We start from the raw sequence: 20273 nt of genomic DNA, 5'->3' as shown, positions 1-20273 counted from the left end.
CCCCTTCAACTGGTTGGTTTTAGTGGATAATTAGTCCTCACCTTGGGAGAGGAGGAGACCACAATGAAAAGGAAAGGAGGGGGGGGGGGGGATTTTGGTGGAATCGATAGGGGGGGAAAGCAGAAAGAGAAGGGTAATGGGGAAAATGAGTGAGAAGGGGGGGGGGTTGCGAGAGCTGCTGGATGGGTTGCAAACAGTGAAAAGAGTGTTTTTGTCCGCACCTCATGGAGCAGTGCATGCTATTCCCTTCATCATGTCTCGACGCCCTCAATATTTAATTTAGCTCTGAATGAAAGAATAAAGAAACGGACAAAAAAAAAAAACCCTCTCATTTAATTCACGATTCACTGGCTGCAGCAATCAAGGAAACAGTAGAGACCTCTCAGACAGTGCATGAAAGAAGTTCTTTTTTTAAAGGAGGAAAAAAAAAAAAAAACGTAGGCGTGCAGCAGAGGGAGGAGGCACAACACATTATCTTCACTTCTCACTGTAGATGTGGTCTCGAGCAGCTTTTTAATTTGATGTCAGTATGCAAATACTGTAAACAGTCAAGAAACAACTCCAAAGCCCTTTTTGTTCCTGGAAGAAGACGACGACTTAGAGGCGAAATCACACTCCCTTAGCAACAGACGCCCCCCCACCCCCCCCNNNNCCCCCCCCCACTCCAAAAAAGAAAAAATGTGCGGTTTTATTTTTAGAAGGTGCAAACAAGGGAAGGAGGGAGGGTTGTAAGATTGTAAATGTCTCTGATGTGTTCAGTCTGTACAACCTTATTCCTGATAATGGAACTAGCTACTCTGTCTGTCAGTGCCTATTTACACACAAATGAAGTGGCGAGTTGCACGCGCCCAGTGGAGCCGCTAGCCTCCATCTCAGCTGTCAAAACGGGTTAGTGGCTACAAGCGAAACACAACGATCCCTGGGATCAAACTGGCGCCGTCCATTCAAACATAATAGCATCATCCTTGGACATGGAGCATCTCTTTCCCTCCCATTCAGAACCTTGCCAGCTTGTTGCAAAGTAATAGACTCCTCAGGATGCCAGTTCACACAAATCGGGGATGCAGTCTTTTATTTGCCCTCTGCGGGGAGAGGTGTTTGGAGTAATAGGGATGAAGCAGACCATAACTACAGCTGAATAAATCTTCCTATCTTGGCTCAGTGGAAGCCGGTGCACACATGGCTTGTCAAAGCTCTATAAAATGCTGTTTGATAGGAGTTCTCTGCAGTTTAGGACTTCTCCTCTTGCTATCCACTCGCCTCGCTTTCGTTCCGCGCTACAGCGGTTGCAATCAATCAGTGTGTAATCAGGCGTCTTGCTGGAGCTGCCAGGTAATCCGGGCTGTCTTGGAGGCTATCTGTGCGTGTGCACATGTGACAGCTGGCAGAGCTGCTAAGTTGCCTGTCTGGGTGAGGGGATGGCACCATGCAGATTTTCTCTCCACAGCGTGTGAAGGCGTATCGGATGATCTGATGGCTGTAGAAATGGTCAAGTGGGATTTGAGAGTGAGGATGGGTATTTTCAGTGCAGTTGCCCAAATGTGTGAACTTGCCTGAGCTGAATGTAAATAGAGTCTTTTCTCCCACTCTCTCTCTCTCTCTCTTACAGACCTGCCTAGAACTGGAGCGCTATCTGCAGACGGAGCCCAAGCGTCTGTCTGAACTCTTCGACCAAGACCTGGATGGTCTCCTAACCCCGGCCTACCTGAAGGAGGATGGCGAGGAAGAGCTGACGGATGCTCTTCTGCCCAGCCTGCCCAGCCTCCCCGAGCCTCCCAGCCCACCTCCAGTGATCCTCTGCCCAACACGGAAGAACATCCCCTCCACTGGTGCAATGAAAAGGGACCTCAAACCCAAAAGCCAGGGGCTGGAAAACGTAGAAGGCATGGAGGGAGTCCACCAGGCCCAGCTGAGCGCCGTCACCTCCCTGACACCCCCGTCGTCACCGGAACTGGGCCGCCACCTCGTCAAGCCCAACCAGACGCTGACGGCCTCGGCCGATGGGACGCTCACCCTGAAGCTGGTGGCCAGGAAGGTGGGGCTCAGCGCGGCCCGGTTGGTGGCGGCGCATGCCCTCCCTGTGCGGGTGAAGGATGAAGAGGAAGGGGCTGCGTGTATGATCGGGGTTGGGGAGCTACCAGAGAACAAGAAAAGGATTCACCGCTGTCAGTTCAACGGCTGCAGGAAGGTGTACACCAAGAGCTCCCACCTAAAGGCCCATCAGAGGACACACACAGGTGAGAAACAGTCATGAAGGAGTTTGCACACAGATTGATCATTTCTGGATGAAGCTGAAGCAGTAATTGTATTTTTTTGCTCAGCTAATAGTCAGAATGCCATTTTAATTCTAATGCATGATCAGCATTGGGAATAAAATGTACAGTTCCATGTGCAATAGTCATTTAGATTCAGGACAGGTTTGATATACTTGTGTGGAATTGCCCACACAGTTCACATTAATGTAAATGAACTTGTGTAAACGTGGAGCTGTGTAAAGACGCAAGGTCACACGATTTAAATATAACGTATGAACATGAGCAGATGAATCGCTGCACTTTTCAGGTGTAATGTCAGTAAGTGGCCCTAAGTGACTTTTTAGCAAGGCAGCTCTGAGGACGCCTTTTGTCACCAGAGGTAGCTACTTACTGCACCTGCTGGTAATGAAATTGATTGACGCTCATTGTTGGTGACAGGTTAAAAAAGACTCAATCCTGAAGCTAAATGGCTGTTGCACGCTGGAGAGGGCAGCGCCGGAGTGTCACACAGAAACTGAAAGACTGCAACTGAAAAAGCTTCCTATCAATCTTGGTGTGCAGACTGTTCCTACTCACTGGACTTTGACTAGAGTTAGATGCACTCCTGCTCTTTTTTTTCGCCCTTTGATGTTTTTTTCTTATAGCAGTGGTTTTTCTTCAAGTTTCTATACTGTGGTGGACAGTTTGCTTATGGATTATTCTTTTGCTGTATGACGGGAAATAAACAGTGTAAGCACTTTTCCACAAGACAGATAAGAGAGAAGAAATGTGGGCTGTTTTCAGAATAGACTGGTATCAACCTTTTTTTTTAATCTCTGTTCAATGTGAGTACTCTATCTATCCATCTATCCATCCATCCATCCATCCATCCATCCAGCTAGTCTGGTTTCTGAATTCCTAGATAACCTCACTTATAATTGAGGAAAATCCACCTGCTCCACATTCTTGGAACACGTACAAAATGCACATAAAGTGATAAGAAATGTTAAAAGAAACAGCTCTGTAATCACGGAACAGACTTAAAACCCGGTCCCCTCTGTGCCGTATGGAAATACCACCATGTCAGATAAAAATGTGATGATTTAAGAAAACCCACCTCTCTTATCCCCCCTCTCTCTACCTAAGTACTTCTCTGTGCCAAACCAGGACAGGTCCTCCTTGTCAAGGTTCTTCTCAAGAAGGAAAGGGGGGATGGGTTCAGGAGCTATAACTCTCCCGCTCTTCCATCTCAATCCCAAACCACTCAGACCCCTGTCGGGGAGCTGTCCTCCGTCTGAGTAACTGCACAGTGATGGATGGATTGACCTGGATAGGCCACCATTTCCCCGGTTTATTTCAGGCCCTCCCGTCCTCTATGTGTTCTGTAAGTCTAGGTCAGTGCTTCTCAATCCGAGGTTAGAGACGGCAGTAATAAAAAAGATCATTTAAAGACAAAGACAAGAGAAACGCATTGCGAATAAAACAGTGCATTATAATCATGAGGGAAACTATTTGTATGCTTATTCCAAAAATGAAAGTGAAAAAAAAATGTTTGTTGTCAGTGTCTGTCATTATTAAGTAGCAGAGTTTGGCTTCAGCAGCCTTGTGCAAGGTCGTGTTTACACTAAACATGTTTGTAAGGTTTATTGTGAAGTCTTGAATGTTTCCTGTTTTGGTTTTGTTCAGAAGGTGGGAACAATGTCTTTTTTAAACAATGCTGGAAATAATTGGGCTGAAATTGTAGATCCCCACCCCCCCTCTGAAAGAGGCATTCAGGGGTATAATGAGATGAATATTGACACCTGATCAGCAGCCATTGCTCATGCATGGAAGGCCTGGAATAACAAATTAAATGTGTGGTGGACTGCCATCTGGACAGATGCTAATGTATAGCTGTTTCTTTACATGTTTTAAGTGGTGGAGCTACAGCAAACAGCGTCCATCATGCTAAATGAAGTTACAGCCACTAAAATTAGATTTCTTTGCTCCCCTCCATCTAAACCCCGGCACTATTTGTTTGACAGAACACTGACGCCACATGTGACTTGCTTACCAGCTCTGGTTCACTTGTATTTTTTTGGGAGGGGCAGAGGTGGGGGGTGGGGGGGTGAATTTGAAGAAAGTCAACTTGTCAATGTCTGCATGTTCGGGATGATGATGACACGCTGTATGTGTGATCACACCCTCGGTGGTGCACACCACAGGTTTAGGCGTCAGCCCGACTGGAACAAAGGGCACAGACACGCGATCATTGATTTGCCCAGTGTGGCGTGTATACAGCCCCTGTGATTAAACGCCATGCCAACTGGGCTAGCTCGGGGAGACCAGTGCCACTGATGGAGTCCACTCATAATACAAGCATGGGGTTTTACAGGAAGACTAAAACAGACACTCACATGTATCCCGTGTTGGGATTTATTAAGCACAGAAGCGTTGAAATCGCCAAAAGAATATAAATTATGACATTGTGGTTATGCTGTATTTTGTATTGTCATTTGATTTTATATAACCAGATATATTGGGAGCTAGTACCAAGGTGACAACTTGTGACTTGGACCACGTCAACCCAAAGTGAAATACCTCAAAAGCTATTGGACATATCTCTATGAATTTTGACACAGAAATTCATGTTCCCCTAAAGATCAATCGTACTGACTCTGACAAAACGTCAATACTGTCCTGTGCCTTGGTTTTAACCAAATACCTGCACAAACAATGGCTTTCCCATCAGCCCCAGCCTCTTACCATGAATGTAGCTCAAAGCACCACTCTTGACTCTTACACTGGTGTTCTCTCTTTCTTTCTATTTAGAATTTTTTTTATTCCAGGTAATCAACTGATAATCATTTTGTCAGATGTTAGAGAAAGGTAGCTACTGTATGCATTTTCTTTGACTCATCAAATAATCGACTAATTGCAGGATTATATTGCACTGTGCGTCTGAATGCACTAGTGTAAGTGGAAAAAACTGAGGATAGTCCTTGCCAGATCTAAATATCAACTATTGTAGTTGTAAGATAATGAGGCATCCGTTCTTTCAGTATCCAGGAACATTTGAAAATTGATATGATAATGATTTAATAACGCTACATATAGCACCATAATGGGCTCATCTCCTGGAGGAACCCTTCCTCCATGAGCTAATCATTGTCACTTAAGGTGCTTTGGATAAAAGCATCTACCCACAGAACATCTGTCTTGTTATTCATACCGGGGAGGTAGAATCACGAAGGGGGGGAATGTCGACATCAGATGACAAAAGAAAACAGAAAAGCTAGAGAAGAAGGCAGAGGAAGAGGAGAGACTGACGTGGAGAGAAACAAAGAGGAGATGAAGACAGAGGACGGGAATGGGGGAGGTACAGTAGAGCGACCCTCTTCAGCAAAAAGACAGCAGTGCCACAGGCTCCCCCATTCAGTGAGCCATTATCCTGACAAGTTTAAAGATGTCATTACTCAAATCCTCTTTTTCTTAGTTGTTATTTCCATAAATTACCGACGGAGAAAAGGCTACGATTTAATCTGGAATTAGACGGGCTGAGTTGAAATGACAGTGCCCTGTAGAGCTTTTTGTGAATAGGCTTATGGCAGATAAGGAATGGTACAATTAGATTTTGGGCAGGGTGAGGGAACGGGTAAAACACGAGGACTGTTGAGCTATTCTGCCTTCTCTCTCTTTCTCTCTGTTTCTCATATCCATCTTGCTCCCTCACTCTTCCCGTGTTTCTAATCTTTCTCTCTAGCTCTCTCCTCCTTCCGTTGTATATCAGTGTTTTCGTAATATGTCTGTGTATGTGAATGTATGGCTCTCTCTCAAGCTCTTATTTTATCACTCTGCTCTTTTGTGCGCCTCTCTCTCTCTCTCTCTCTCTCTCTCTCTCTAAGGGCTGAACAATTTGATGAAAACGTCTAACAGCAATGCTTTGCTTTTTGCACACTGGCTGTTTATCATGGCTTTGACCGGGCCGCTTAATTCCAGTTAAAGCATCATGCAATCAGACTGCATACAATTCCAACTTTGTTTCAACAGTTTGGGGAAGGCCCCTCCTTGTTTTCCCAGTTTTGGTGTGCAAGAACTTTCCTGTCCTCACTTCACCTCGACCTCATCCAGCACCTTTTTGGATTAAACTGAAATACCAACTGCAGGCCAGGCTTTATCGCCCAGCATCAGTGTTGGACCTTACTAATACTCTTGTGGCTGAATGGGAGGGGGGGCAAATCCCTGCAGCCAGGAGAAGAGGCTGTTTTCAGCAGCAGATTAATGCTCACGGTTTGGAACAAGAAGGTGTCATTTTAAGGCGTCCACACACCTTCTATCTGAATCATATAATACAACACTGTGTCTTGCTGAAGTTAGAAAAAGTAAACAATTTAGTCCACGTGTTAAATTAATCTAATTCTTGCCATTCCTCAATTTCATTCAGATTTAATCCTGACATTTAAAAGTGCACTTATTTTTAATGATTGCATAAGCGGAAAAGGCTGGAAAGTCATATTGGTTATTATAACTATGAACGTTACAATCAATAATTACAATTAAATCATCTATTATAAATAGTAATAAATAATTTGCTGTTTTGAAAATTTCACTTAGGATATAAAGACATTCATCTTTCAGCCCTTCCTCTCTCTAACACACTTTAGTCCTCCATCCGTTCTCCCATCTGTCATCCTCCCCTCGTAACCTGTTTCTCTCCTCCTCTCCCTCTCGCTCCTCGTCAGTGCTGGTTGCAGGCAGGAGCCTATAAAGCGTTCTCCAAGAGCCTCTCTAATGACCTCTGAGACCCGGATGCCCAGCCCCAGCTCCCAACTAATGGAGGGAATGCAATTAACTTCAACGCTGGCACCTGAGAGGCTGGAGCAAGCGCGTGCGTGCGTGCATGAGAGCATTCGGAAGTAACAGATTACACATAATGGGATTACAGTGACTCAGGAAACACCGAGTTATCAGATTACAGATGAGGAATATGTGATTGCTTATTTGATTACTGTAACAAAAAAAAAAAAAAAAAAAAAAAAAAAAAAAAAAAAACATTTTCAGAGGGAAAAGCTTTTTGATTGCTCGTCATTTTTGCCTGCAGTGAGTGAATAGTGTCAGCTAATGGGAATCGTGTTCAATAATGCAGAGTAAATAATGGTTTTCAACAGCGGCACCGTCCAAAATCCTGATTCTTTAAATCAGAGGAAATAATCCACTTAGCCTCATAATCTACATTATATGTTTTACAGGCAAAGTAATCCAAAAGTAACAGAGCGTAATCAGATTATGCTGCTGAGTTTGGGCTAATCCAGTGGATTAGGTGACTGATTGCCATTTTAAGATGCCAATCAGTGGTATTGTAGCATTGTGTTATAAAAGTTCCAGTCCAGTGTGAGTGTGTGTGTGTGTGTGTGTGTGTGTGTTTAAGAAGGCGAGTATGTACCTGTGAGAGGGAGAGGAGAGCAGAGGAGGGGGGTGGAGGGGTTCTGTTGCTAGGCGACGGAGGGCAGCATATCGTTGGAGGAGTCGGTAGCTGAGTGGTTATGTACAGCTGCAGGCTCTGGTCTCTTAGTGCCCCCCCCCCCCGCACCACCATTCACTACTACCACCATGGCCATCCCCCCCAACTCCCTCTCTCCCTCCCTCCCACCTATTGCCCAGTACAGCTCTACAGTTACCGTCGCTAGGCAACTGCCTCCGTGCTCTACCAGCGTGCTCGGTAATTGGCCGGTGGCATGGCGGCGTGCCGTTGCCAGATCCAGCCGGCTGCACTGACTACTGCCTCCTCATGTTTCAGCACCCCCCCACCCACCACCCACCCCCTTCCCACCCACCCACCCTTCCTTCTCCACCACACACACATATAAACACCCCACCCCCTCGCTGCCGTTGCTAGGCAACACAATCAGGCATCCCTGCCTCCCGGGAATCTCATTGGCCAGAGCCGGATGGCCCAGACCTGCTGTTCTGGAGGTTTCTGGGAAGTGAGGCAGGATGGAGGGATACAGGTCCACAATGGGGACATGCATGGATGGTTTTCGAAGGGGACCTGGATAATTTCTCTAAACTAAAGGGACTTAAACTGCATCTTTTTTTATTAACACAAACATGTTTACTGAAAAGGGTTTACCTGCCATGAATATTATTTTATCTGAATTAAATTCTTTTAGTGTCAATGAATCTTAAGTGATACTGAAGTGTCATCAGTTTGTATTCATTATTGGTGTTTTTTGCTTTTTTGTTGTTGTTGTTGCTATGATCATGATCGCTGAGTGGAAGTCACTCTTTTCTCACTTGTTCATTTATCACTTCATCACAGCTGTAACTTCATGCTCCTCTGTTTCTCACCACCAAACCTTACACAATTCCTGCTAATGGAGCGCTCCGTAACATGGCTGCTCGCCGAGTACACTCCACGGACAATGCGACGCTGCAGGTCATATGTCAAGAGATTTGTGTTGTTTTCTCATTTGCCCTGGCTTGTCGTGAAACTTTGGCATTAAATTGCACTTCATGTTAGTGGTAGTGGCATTTAACACACTAAAAACACAGAAATCTACCTTTAATTGGAACAGAAAAACACTGTATACGTTATTGATTTTTTTTTTTTTTTTTTTTTTTTTTAAGCTTCTGCCCCATCTCAACAAATCTGCACACAATTGGCAGATTTCTTCAACAGCTGATGCAGCTAATGGCTCCAAACCACTGCTGTCTTTGTTCAAGCACTCTCCTCACTCACAAAGCTGTTGAGCCATCGATTGTGTTCCTTTTGATAATCACATTCAACAAATTAAGCCACTTTTTGTGCCAAAGCCACTCAAGCAGAGCTGGTCAGTGTGTCAGTGTGTCTGCATTCAACCACGAGCCAGCGGTCCAGATGGGATGTGACTGATGCAGGTGACATGTACGGAGCTGGACGCAGCTGGCAGATTGTGGCTTCCTTGCCATTATGCTGTGTGACTGGCCTAATTATCACTACCCCTCCGCCCACCCCACCCCACCCCACCACTTCCCCTGCCGACATATCTGCAGCCTCCTCTGCCTTAATCCACTTCTGCAGCACTTCTCTCCTACTCCACTTTTCCCTCTCTACCCTCCACTCTTCTTCTGCATGTTCAGCAAGATTGGAGACCAGTGGGAGCTCCGCCGTCCCAGTGTTAAACATTGCTTCGCTCTCTTTCCACTGCAATGAAATCAAAAAATATACAAGATGCAATCCTTTAAAGAAAACCTCTGAAATTTGCAACATCAACTTGAAGGCTCCAAATATTTGTATTCATGATTTCACACCAGTGCTACAGAGTTTTTTATTTTTTATTTTGCAAGACCACAGAAGACAAACAGGCGTGTGATTGGTCGATGAGCGATGAAACAGGTGCTTATTTTTTATTTTATTTTTTTTTGTTGTTGCTTTCATTCCCCAGGTGAGAAACCATACAAGTGCTCGTGGGAGGGCTGCGAGTGGCGATTCGCCCGGAGCGACGAGCTGACGAGGCACTACCGCAAACACACCGGCGCCAAGCCTTTTAAGTGCAACCACTGTGACAGGTCTGTCAAAACACAACTCACCCTCCTTTCCTCTGCCTTATATGTTTTTCTTCCATTTTCCAAGGCTTATTTGAAGTACTTCCACTTGCACAGCAGGCTACATTTCCTATTGTGTTTTGTACACAGTTTGGTTTAGTGAAGAACTGCTACAAGATGCTGGTAACACACCCAAACGTGTTTGGTACTGACCCAGTTTAGAAGTGTGCTGGCAGGATTACTAATGCATGCTTTCTCTGCAACACAACACAACGCAACGCAAGACCCAACCTGCTCAGTCTTTCAATGGGATCCATAGGATGCTCATCCTGTTCTATGCCCACATCAGGCTCCTGTGCAGCATATTAATAGTGAATCTTCTCACATGGTGATACGCGGCCCTGATTTGGAGGCTGCTTTCACACGTGGACAGAAGTGTAAAATGGCTTTAGTACTCATTAGCACCACCACATGTCACCTGTATGGAATTTTAATTTGAACTCTAGTTTTTGGGCACGACTTTGTAGTAAAACAATCATTATAAAGGGTTTATAAGTTCATTTAATTTTAATATATTGTTTATTAATGCTTCATAGATAAATTAAAGGCCATTAATAAGGACAGCTTTTGTGTTTCTAGTTTTTTTTCCCAACATTACTCAACTATGATTTTTTTTTTTTTTTATCTTTGTTGACCAGTAACCACCGTGAACCAAAATACAGGTGTGTGTGTAAGTGTAAATAAAGCCTCAGGCTGACCCAGTGATCGGTGACTATCCTGTAAACTGGAAAATTCCTGGTCTGATCCCTGTGACCTGAGCACCAGGTGTCCTTGAGCACAAACTGACCAGCAGAGGAGTTTTTCCTTTTCTTTTTTTATTCTTAAAAATGTAATCGTTCAGTAAATGGGTTGGGGGCTTCGTGTCTTTACTATTCTTCTCTAATTTGCCAACCGTCCTTTGTTGTCCTGTTTTTCCGACCTTTGTTGACGCTGCATGTTTAGCGTCCGACAAAGCAGAAAAGACCCCCTGAATCTCAGTCAGAGGTGTGGAGGTGCACATCTCTGTCACTTTGAAGACTCGGCTCTGCTTCTTAATTAGTCGCCCTGGCTTCTGGTTAATTATGAAGCACAGCAAAATGTTAATTTGCCGGGCTCCAGTGACAAACTCATCAAGGATTCAGTGGCCCTTGTTCACTAAGAAAAAAGATCAGCTTGACTCGAGACACAAAAATCTTTTCTTCTATTTTAATTACACCCCTCTGTCTGTGATCCGTCCGTCCCTCGCTGACACCTCTGGGATCTCTGAGCAATATTGTCTACGGGAGCCCCCGCAGTGTTTAAGGCAAGGGACCCCAGGTGAAAATTTAGGTGAAAAGGTCATTTTGAATGTATTATACTGCAAAATGTATAGTTTTATAAAATATTGATACATTTCTCATTTATATTCCTGCTGCATTTCATGTCGACTACATTAAAAAAAAGAACATTTTTTAGTATATATTTGTATTTTTGCCATATACATAAAGTTTTGCAACATAAAAAAGTAATATTTGTATTTTTTTAATTTAATTTTGTTTTGATTTTTATTTTATTTATATCTTGTATATATTTTTAAAATTTTATTTTTTATTTTATACATTTTTTTCAAAATAATACAACTTTGCTATTATTTTAAATTTAATTAAATTAATTTTGTTTTTGTTGGGGGATTTTTTATGTTTTTTTTTTTTTACATTTAAACCATGTCAATAATAATAATGTCAAATTTAACTACAACAGTATTCAGATAATCATGAAGCTGAAGATTTCTTGATGTCATCCAATGTGATAAAATGTTTTATGCAGTATTTTGTATGAGTATATGTGTCTTTTAAAAGTGCAGCATCTATCACAGTTAGAGAGAAAGACACAATAGAGAATATGTCACTTCTTGAATCATGCATAGGTTCATTATGAGAGGACAAAAAGAAGTCCCTCTTCACCTGGGGTACTTTGCCTTAATGTGTATGAAAGAGTGTGTGTCTTGGTCATCAGTGCATGAGTATAAATGTGTGTGTGTGTGTGTGTGTGTGTGTGTGTGTGTGTGAGGGAGCAGAGGGCCAGGCAGTGTCAACTTAATCAGGACTCAGCTGGACAGACTGTAAATACAGTATCCCTCCCTCCCCCTCACCCCTGATTTCCCACCTCCCCCCACCACCAGACCACCCCCCTGCAGGCACATCCTTAATTCGGGCCCACCTCTGTCATGTGTCACAAGGCGCCCAACCCCTCCAGCCCAACACACACACACGCACACACACACACATCCACCCTGCTGAGATGAAGGAAGAGGGGAAACAGGGGAGACAGAGAAGACGGGGTGGAAGATTGAGGATGGGTGAGGGGGAGGGGGAGGGTGGGGGAGTAAGGGGAGGAGGAGACAGACCCACGGTGTGCCAGCTGGTGTCGTGCCCCCGAGTCGTGACTCATACTTTACCATCTGTCTGACAGAGCACACACACAGACACGCGAACGCCGCACACCTCCTGAGCCAGTCATCGACCAACCACATGTGTTTGCTGCCGTACACACACTCATGTACACAAAAACCGTCACACACGCAGATGCAGGTGTGACAGTAAGACAGATGATTGCTGGCTCATCCCAGTGTAACTCCCCCTCTTGGCCAAACACTGATTCATCTAGACATCTTAGACTGTTGTCTCTGTCTCAGTGGAAAGAGCCAATCTGAAACGGGTGTCAAAAAATCAACAGTTGCAGAAGTGCGGGGGAGGAAGTCAGACTCGAGCTGAGGCCTCATGTTTCAACACTTTTCGTTAATGAAAGCATAATCTTATTATTGAAAATTGTAATTTATTTGATAATTGATTGATGATTACTAGTTTGCCTGTTGGAAGGAATATAAGCACGTGTCCGTTCGATAAAATGACACTGTCAGACGAATTCTGCGATTTTGTCTGAGGCCTGCATCACATGACGGCATGAGCCTGCAGTGGTTTTTAAAACCAGACGCTAAAACTCACTTTCTTTTCATTCATATTTCACACACATCTGAGCCTTCTGTCAGAAAATATAGTCATTTAGGAGCAATTTTGTAAGTGTCATGTTTCTTTTTCCCTCCTAAACATTATTAAATCTAACCACATTAGGAAACTCTAAAACAAGCCTCCATCTGAAATATTTCTTAACACACTAATCATTAGAACACGCAGCTTCCAATTACCTAAAAGAAAAAGCAACAATTTGCAAAGCACTCTTGGGACCGGAGCTGTAATATTAGTTCAGCAGGCATAGAAACAGAAACACTGTTGATCTAAGTGGTGATGAAAACGTTGGGCTCATATAATGGCTGCATCTGTATGTAAGCATGCATGGAATAAACACAACAGCAGCTGAAAGCATACTTTATGTCAATTTGTGGCAATCAGATTGAAATAATCAAACATTTTAAACCCTTCACGTAAAAAAAAAAAAAATAGGCCAGTGTGCTTCCAGAGCAATTTAATTTTTCACCGTGTAGCTACGCCCCGGCAATTGTGCGAGCCGGATTTCAGATGAGAGGCTTCGATTCATCTAATTTAGCTATCGTTTTACAGCACATGTTTTGCGTACTGCTGTTTTTTGGGGGGTTTTTTTGTTTTTTTTTCTTCCTCCTCCTCCTCCTCCCTCCACAGTGTTTCAACAGATCCATCTGCGGGCTCTCTAGTTATTCATGGCACAGCTGAAGTCATTAGGAGTGCTTCTGAAAATGCTGATTATGAATTAGTTACACATATACTAATTGCGTGTGCATTAGTGGCTCAGCGCTCACTAGCTAACAGCAACATTTAGCTCAATCGACAAAACAAACTTCTTTCCCCCTGCATTGGTAACAAGCTAACAAGCTGTTCTCTGTTCCTCTCTCTCTCTCTCTCTCTCTCTCTCTTTGGTTTGCAGGTGTTTCTCGCGGTCGGATCACTTGGCGCTACACATGAAGAGGCACATCTGAGGGACTGGAGAGAGGTCAGCGGGAGTGGAAGAGAGGGGGGAGGGAAGAGGATGGAGAGGCGGAGAGGAGGGGAAAAAAACTGAAAAATAACACCTTGGATGTGAGAGAGAGAGAGAGACAGCGGGATGGAGTCAAGACACTGGGTTTGGTCTTTCTGGGCTGGAGGGAGAGGCACCACACAGGGACGCTGACTACAGACACGCAGCACGCAGACCCATCCTAAGTGGCTCTGTTTAATCTGTGCTCTACCAGTTGGTCCATGATTCCACTATGACACGTCCTCACCTCACAAATGTCTCCGGGCTGTTTGTCACGAGGACGATACAGACGCTCCGTCCCACCCTTCGTATGTGTCTCAGAGGGGATGTCACATGATGAATGGTGGACCGCGTGCCTGTAGTTGGCAGCTCTTTGTTTCAGTCGCCCTTGCAGTCTTTGCAATCAGCTGAAACGCTTCCAAAAAAAAAACAAAACAACAAAAAAAAAAATTAAAAAAAACGCCAGCCCTGGTCATGCAGCAGTGCTCCACATGCCAGCAGGTACACCAATGCCAGACTGGACCAGTTGTACAGTGATTCTAGCGTGCTAACTGCAGAACTGCTGTTTGTATATTCAAGAGTTCCTCCTCTTAGAGCAGTTCTTCTTTTCCGACAGTAGCTTAACGGCATCATCTCACAGGATAAGCAAGCAAGCGAGAAAGCTGGCGTTCACTCAGCCTTTACAATACGCCAAAGGGTTTATTATCTTATATACAGGACAGACAATAATTTGACCTCTGTCACATCTGCCAACTGGATCCATTTATAAATCCTTCTGGTTCGATGGCATCGGAGCACTTGTTTGAACGGAGCATTAGATTGGATTTCCCGAAGACTTGAAGATGGGAGTGTGTTGCACTGATGTAGTGTGAAGACTGATTGAGGTCATGCAGGGGGCCGGCTTGCTTTATGAACATCCATCCATTGAGCGCTACCACTGGATGAGGCTAACTAATCTACTCTGGGGAAGACTGTTCATCTCCCAGACTGTCAGCTGAAGCCGAGCGTCTCGAGAGATGCTGGATGGCTCCTGAGGGCGTTTTTTTTCCTCTCCGGGATCTTGGCTCTTACGAGTTATTGTTAGAAAACTGTTGCACAATTGACTCTTTGCAAAACTTTTTGTAAAAAAAAAATTTTAAAAAATGCCCCACCGTCTTGAACTGGGAGACAGTTTGGGACTCACCGAACGCTGGCTTTCACACGCCGAACGGGGCATGGACAGCCAAATGCACAAGTCCAAGCAGCTAGCTGACTGCGATAGCACACTGAACGCAAATGAGATCACTATGTATGTAAAGGCTATATTGTTTCTAAGAAAAGATTCTCCTATTTGTTCAACAAAAACAATTGAAGAACACATTGGAAATGGATGCAGCCAAAAAAAAAAAACCCACAAATGTCTACTGTAGGTGCCTGAAATGATCTCTTTGGCCTTTGAGAGTGATTGGCACCGAACTAGACACTGGTTTTGCCCTGTTCGCACCACCCATGCAGAACTTTTTCCGATTTTGCAGCTCTCAGACTTCATTTCAGAGAAAAGCAGCACTCAACATCTCTAATCTGGCCCTATGCATATCTAAAAAAAACAAGACATTTCTGCTGACTTCCTGACCCTACATGTTCGTCTGAATGCAGATTTCTACCCTGCTGGACGCTGAAGGCCTCACAGGAAGACACACGACACAAATTCAATCAATTTGGGTGGCTCTTCTCAGAGCGGATCAATGTGAATGTATCTGTTGTAAGTCTGTACATGTTGCTGGGCCCGTGAAAACACTTGAGTATGGCTGGTAAGATCATACCAGACACCATTTGTGTTCATAGTTTCTGTTTTTCACATAACAAATAAAAAGGTTGGACTTAGAGTAACTAGCTAGCCGCAGGTGGTAGCTTTAGGCATTTTACAGGTCGTACCGGACTAGCGGGTGGGGTGGGGGGGGTCGTGAGCGCAGATTTCCACCGGGTGGCTGAAGTAGGATAGGTAGGGGATGCGGATCTGCTCAGTCACCAATGATAACTGCCCCATTAGCTCTTGAATCTGCAGTGGAGTGAAACCCGCATGCACACAATGCAACATATACACACTCCAGCAATACCGGAATCAACATTTCTCCTTGGTCCTCGTCCAATAGAAGAAAAAAAAAAAGAAGAAGAAAAGATGCATAAAAATCTTGCTTTTTGCCACATTACACAGAAAGTGTTGAATCTTGAATAAACAAGTGAATTTTGCGGCTCAACTCAAGCGCACAGCTACGTCAAGGTGTTAATTCTTTTACTTTTTAATACTTTGAGGCAAAGTGAAGCGCACGGCAATCTGCTTCTTGGCAAGGGATACACAAAATTGATTTCACTCTGTACACCAGAGGCACATTTCAATTTGCAGTATGAATGCAGACCAGCTCAGTCATATCTGTCTGCAGCTCTGGAGGTAGATATTGAATCGACACTTTCTTTCTTAATGTGCAAAAAAAAACAATTAATAACACTCAGCATCTAGATGACAGGCCTCTACGTGCAAAGAGAGGAAGGAGTGACCACAATAGAAACCAACTGATACAAGGTTTATCTGCCGGGAGACCAAAAAAACTCATCATCCACTACTTGTCATTAATAAAAGTCATACAGGCGACAAACATTTCAGATTTGGTTCGTAGATCTTGAAATATTCAGTTCATTTCAGATTGGGAATGTCAGAGCAGGTTAGCAGGTTTGTGTTTTCCCTGCTCAGCCCGACTCTCAACGCGGAAAGATAAAATGAAGACTAGCAGTTTAACCCATGGGTTAAAATTGTATCACCAATGGCAGCTCTACTTGTGTGTTTCAGTATTTCAATGGGACGCTCTCCTGTTGAACTGAACTGTTGTGAATGTGTGGGAATGTGCGGCTCTGGAGTGTTATGTTTTTTCTCCATGTTCTGTACCAATCATAGACAGCTGAGGATTTAAAGGAGCCAAGATGCGGAAATATCCCAATCACAGGACCGCTTCAAATCCGGTCCCCGACTCTTCTTCGTGACTTGACATAAACAAAATAGTTCTGTGTGTGTATGTGTACGCCGGGAGGCTCATAAAGTGTGTGGGGAGGGGGGGGGGGATTTCCAAATGTGAATGTGCTTTCTGGAAAGGTTGTTTCATGTTGTCGCCAAGGTTGCGGTTCAGTTTTCGTGTCATCTTAATGAATGATTGTCAATTCTGCTGTGCCTGTGTGTTCTTCGTCTCTTTGTATTTGCACTCTGAATTTTTGGAAATATCACTTGCATATCTGATGTTTTCTGTCCGCTTACACGCTACACCACGCGCACGACGACCCCGGGTGATGAAACACTGATCGCAGAGTCTGTATAGTAGCCGTTTTTTAGCACAAGCGCGCACGCTCATACATACATGTTACATAGACTCACACACGATACAGACACACAAACATACCTACATAAACTACATGCATGCAGACATAGATTCACACATACAAGCGCGTGCTCAAAAAACATATAAATTCATACATGTGTGCACAACATCAAACAACATACATACTCACAGATGCACATACACACACACACACTTCTTCTCCGTTCTCCTTGTGTGTTTTTCACCATTTTTCATGCCACCTTGTGAGAGTCAGAGATCCAGACTGCAGCTCTTGCTCTCAGCAGAGGGTGTGTGTGTGTGTGTGTGTGTGCGTGTGTGCATGTGTGTGTGTGTGTGTATGGAGGTGGGGTGGGTGGGGGCACGCATTACTATGTGTGACACCACCTCTGTTTCCACTAGGTCTGAATTTCAAATCAAACGCACCCCCTTTTTCTACCAGCATTCCCTCATCGCTTCCCCTTCCCTCTCTTCCATTTTCTCAGATATGATCCTTTTCAACTCCTCTGTCCGACCCCCGCCCCCGCCCGCCCGGCCCCATCCTCCACCACCATCACCTCCTCTCTTCCCCTCCCTCCCTTAACCCCCTTCTCCACCTTTTTCCTCCGTTGTCTTTCTCCTTTTCTTTCCGCTGTACAAAGTGTTTCAAATTTATCATTTGTATATTATGATGTATGGGTACGATAATGTTCTTTATTATGGAAAAATGAGAAAGATTTATTTTTGTTACCGGTTTGTTTCATAATTCTTTTTTAAATTGGTATTGTAATATCTCTATGCAAGGAACTGTTCGGTGAATCGTTTTTATTTAAGAATGTAATTATGTGTAATAAATGGTAGAAGCAGTTTGGCATGGAGTATTCATGGTTCTTGGCTGGTCTGTTAATGGTGGCTTCACTCAGCAACAATATGCACCTAATCATCTATCTTTCTCACTGAATATTTTCTGATTTCTTATCAAGCCTCAATCACAGGGCCATTCAGTTTGCTAACAATAAGCGCCCGGAGAACATTCACACACCCTTTTCGCTTTTTATTCTCACTGACCAGAGCGGAGCCCAAGTTAACTCCTGCTGAGGGTTCGCGTTCACACTGCGATTTTCAGACTTAAATCTGCAAACCAGCTCGGTAAGAAGTGGGCAGGGAAATCAATTTACATCCTTTTCTGTGCCATTTGCAGCAAACTACCCTTGGATGAATTAAAAAAAAAAAAAAAAAATGATTTATCGTTCCTTTTGATCAAACAGGAAAAATGGGCCAGAATACCTTCACTTTGCCTGAATGCACTCGCTCGCTGTCTCCCTCTGAGGGAGCTACGGCATGTTAATTACATCTGTTACCAACCAAGGTGATGACTTATCCGCTATTCCTGCCTTTTGACCATGACTAGCTGATAAAAGGGTAATCGAATAACTAATGGATAATTAGGGAGTAATTACTCCCTGGTAAATGGCCCTATGCAGTGTATTAATTCTCCTTGGGTCTGGCAGTGAGAAACTCCCATAAGGTTTTTTGTTTCATTTAATGCTCCCTAATTGAAATGGGCACCCTCATCAAGAAGCTTACATGTATCTGTCGAACTTAATGTTCTTTTATCTGTAATTACAGACAGCCGCATATTATCTACCTAACGACGCCGGCTACGTCAATCCCGGAGACACGTTATGAAATTAGAAACGATGGAGTCATTTTTCAATAAAGGTCGCACGTCCCATGAGTGCTTCCCGATCGTCATTTTCACTCCACGTGATGGAAATAAGGCTGTATGTGAGTTCACAGCCGAGCTAAATGGTCTTAATGGGTTTCGGCGGAGAGAGGAACACATTCACATCCATATGTTGTCGCAAAGGTTAACGCTCATATTCACAAACGCTCATGCAGGTTTAATGCCAAACATCTGCAGAGGAGACAGGGCCCCAGACCAAGTTAGTACAATTCACCCTGAGAGGGACATGCAATAGTTAGTGTTTCATTTCACCCGCTAGAGGAAAACGGTAATCCGACGATTTGTCAGCCCACTGGTTGGGAACCACTGTTTCAGACGTACATTAGGACATAATCTGATGAACAGTAATTGTGGTTTATGTATCTCTAAACCGAGTCGGAGCACACATGTAATAAAACTTCAACACAGGCATGTTCCACACATTCCACTTCTTTTCTAACAGAGCTTGACAACTGGTGAATATAACAGAATGAATGCACAGACAGACAGTGGAAAGAGGTGGATTTGTCATCCGGCTAATTACACCGGGGATCCCAAGCAGAATAATCTAAATAATAGAAAAGCTGAGTTGATAAACACGGCTGTTGAATGCTTGATTTCGTGTTCTCAGTAACCCCGTCCCCTCTGTTGCTTCCACTCAACTGCATCAAATGATAACATCTATGTAAATCTTGTAGGACAATAGGATTAAAACATCCCTCGATATTATCTGGGTAGGATATTGTAAATATGCATATGTTTGGATTGCAGCTTTTACTAAGTGTACAATTTGTTTATTCTATGCACAAGTGAAAATTTGGAGCAGAAAGCTTCAGATTTTGCAACCTTCACTTTAAAAGCGAAAAAAAAAAAAAAAGTAATATGTAATGGTAACAAAATTTACAGTCTGTTCTGCAGGCTTATCAGCTTGCCCTTGAATCGTCTACTGTCTCTGCTCTGCTATTCAGCGCCAAAACACCTGAGCACTTCTCAGACATGTTGTCTTTGTTTTACATGCAGCGATTTAGCCGTAGCTCACGCCATTGAAGGAGGGCATAAAAGGTGTGACGGCGCTGAATTGAAGCGACTGTAATGAAAGAAAGACTGATTCTTTAGGCAAGGCAGTGATTCACTTAACCAGCAGAACATAAAGCCTGTTCTTTTTCTTCTTTCTTCATGTGGTTGTGCAACAGAAGATTTCACCAAGGAAGCTGCCAACGCCTGTGGGTGTCTTGTAGGCGTTTGGCAGCCATATAGGGATGTTATTGTCACATCTGGCAGCGTGGAGACGCCAGCATACCGGGAAACAGCTACAAGTTTAAAGCCTCCCTCACAATATCTCATTCCATGCTCACACCGTCGGTGCACTCTGCCACCAACTCGGGTGATAACGTCAAGTCCTTGCTAAGATTACATAGAACTACTTAGCAGCTGATCTGCATA

At 43.9% G+C, this 20273-nt stretch overlaps 1 protein-coding gene across 1 annotated transcript in view; it reads left to right on the top strand.

Moving 5' to 3' along the window:
* Positions 1-13748, top strand: part of LOC111233963 (Krueppel-like factor 7) — a 33675-nt gene extending 19927 nt beyond the window's left edge. The window contains exons 2-4 of the mRNA XM_022761902.1: positions 1610-2237; positions 9638-9761; positions 13674-13748. Of these exons, the coding sequence (XP_022617623.1) occupies positions 1610-2237; positions 9638-9761; positions 13674-13725 (804 nt within the window). The 3' untranslated portion in view covers positions 13726-13748. The remainder of the gene's footprint in view (positions 1-1609; positions 2238-9637; positions 9762-13673) is intronic.
* The last annotated feature ends 6525 nt before the right edge of the window (positions 13749-20273 follow it).

The sequence above is a fragment of the Seriola dumerili genome, unplaced genomic scaffold (genome assembly GCF_002260705.1).
Source record: "Seriola dumerili isolate Sdu_G_001 unplaced genomic scaffold, Sdu_1.0 BDQW01000019.1, whole genome shotgun sequence".
Lineage (NCBI taxonomy): Eukaryota > Metazoa > Chordata > Actinopteri > Carangiformes > Carangidae > Seriola > Seriola dumerili.
The sequence above is the reverse complement of the archived record's forward strand: the minus strand, read 5'-3'. Positions and strand labels throughout refer to the sequence as shown.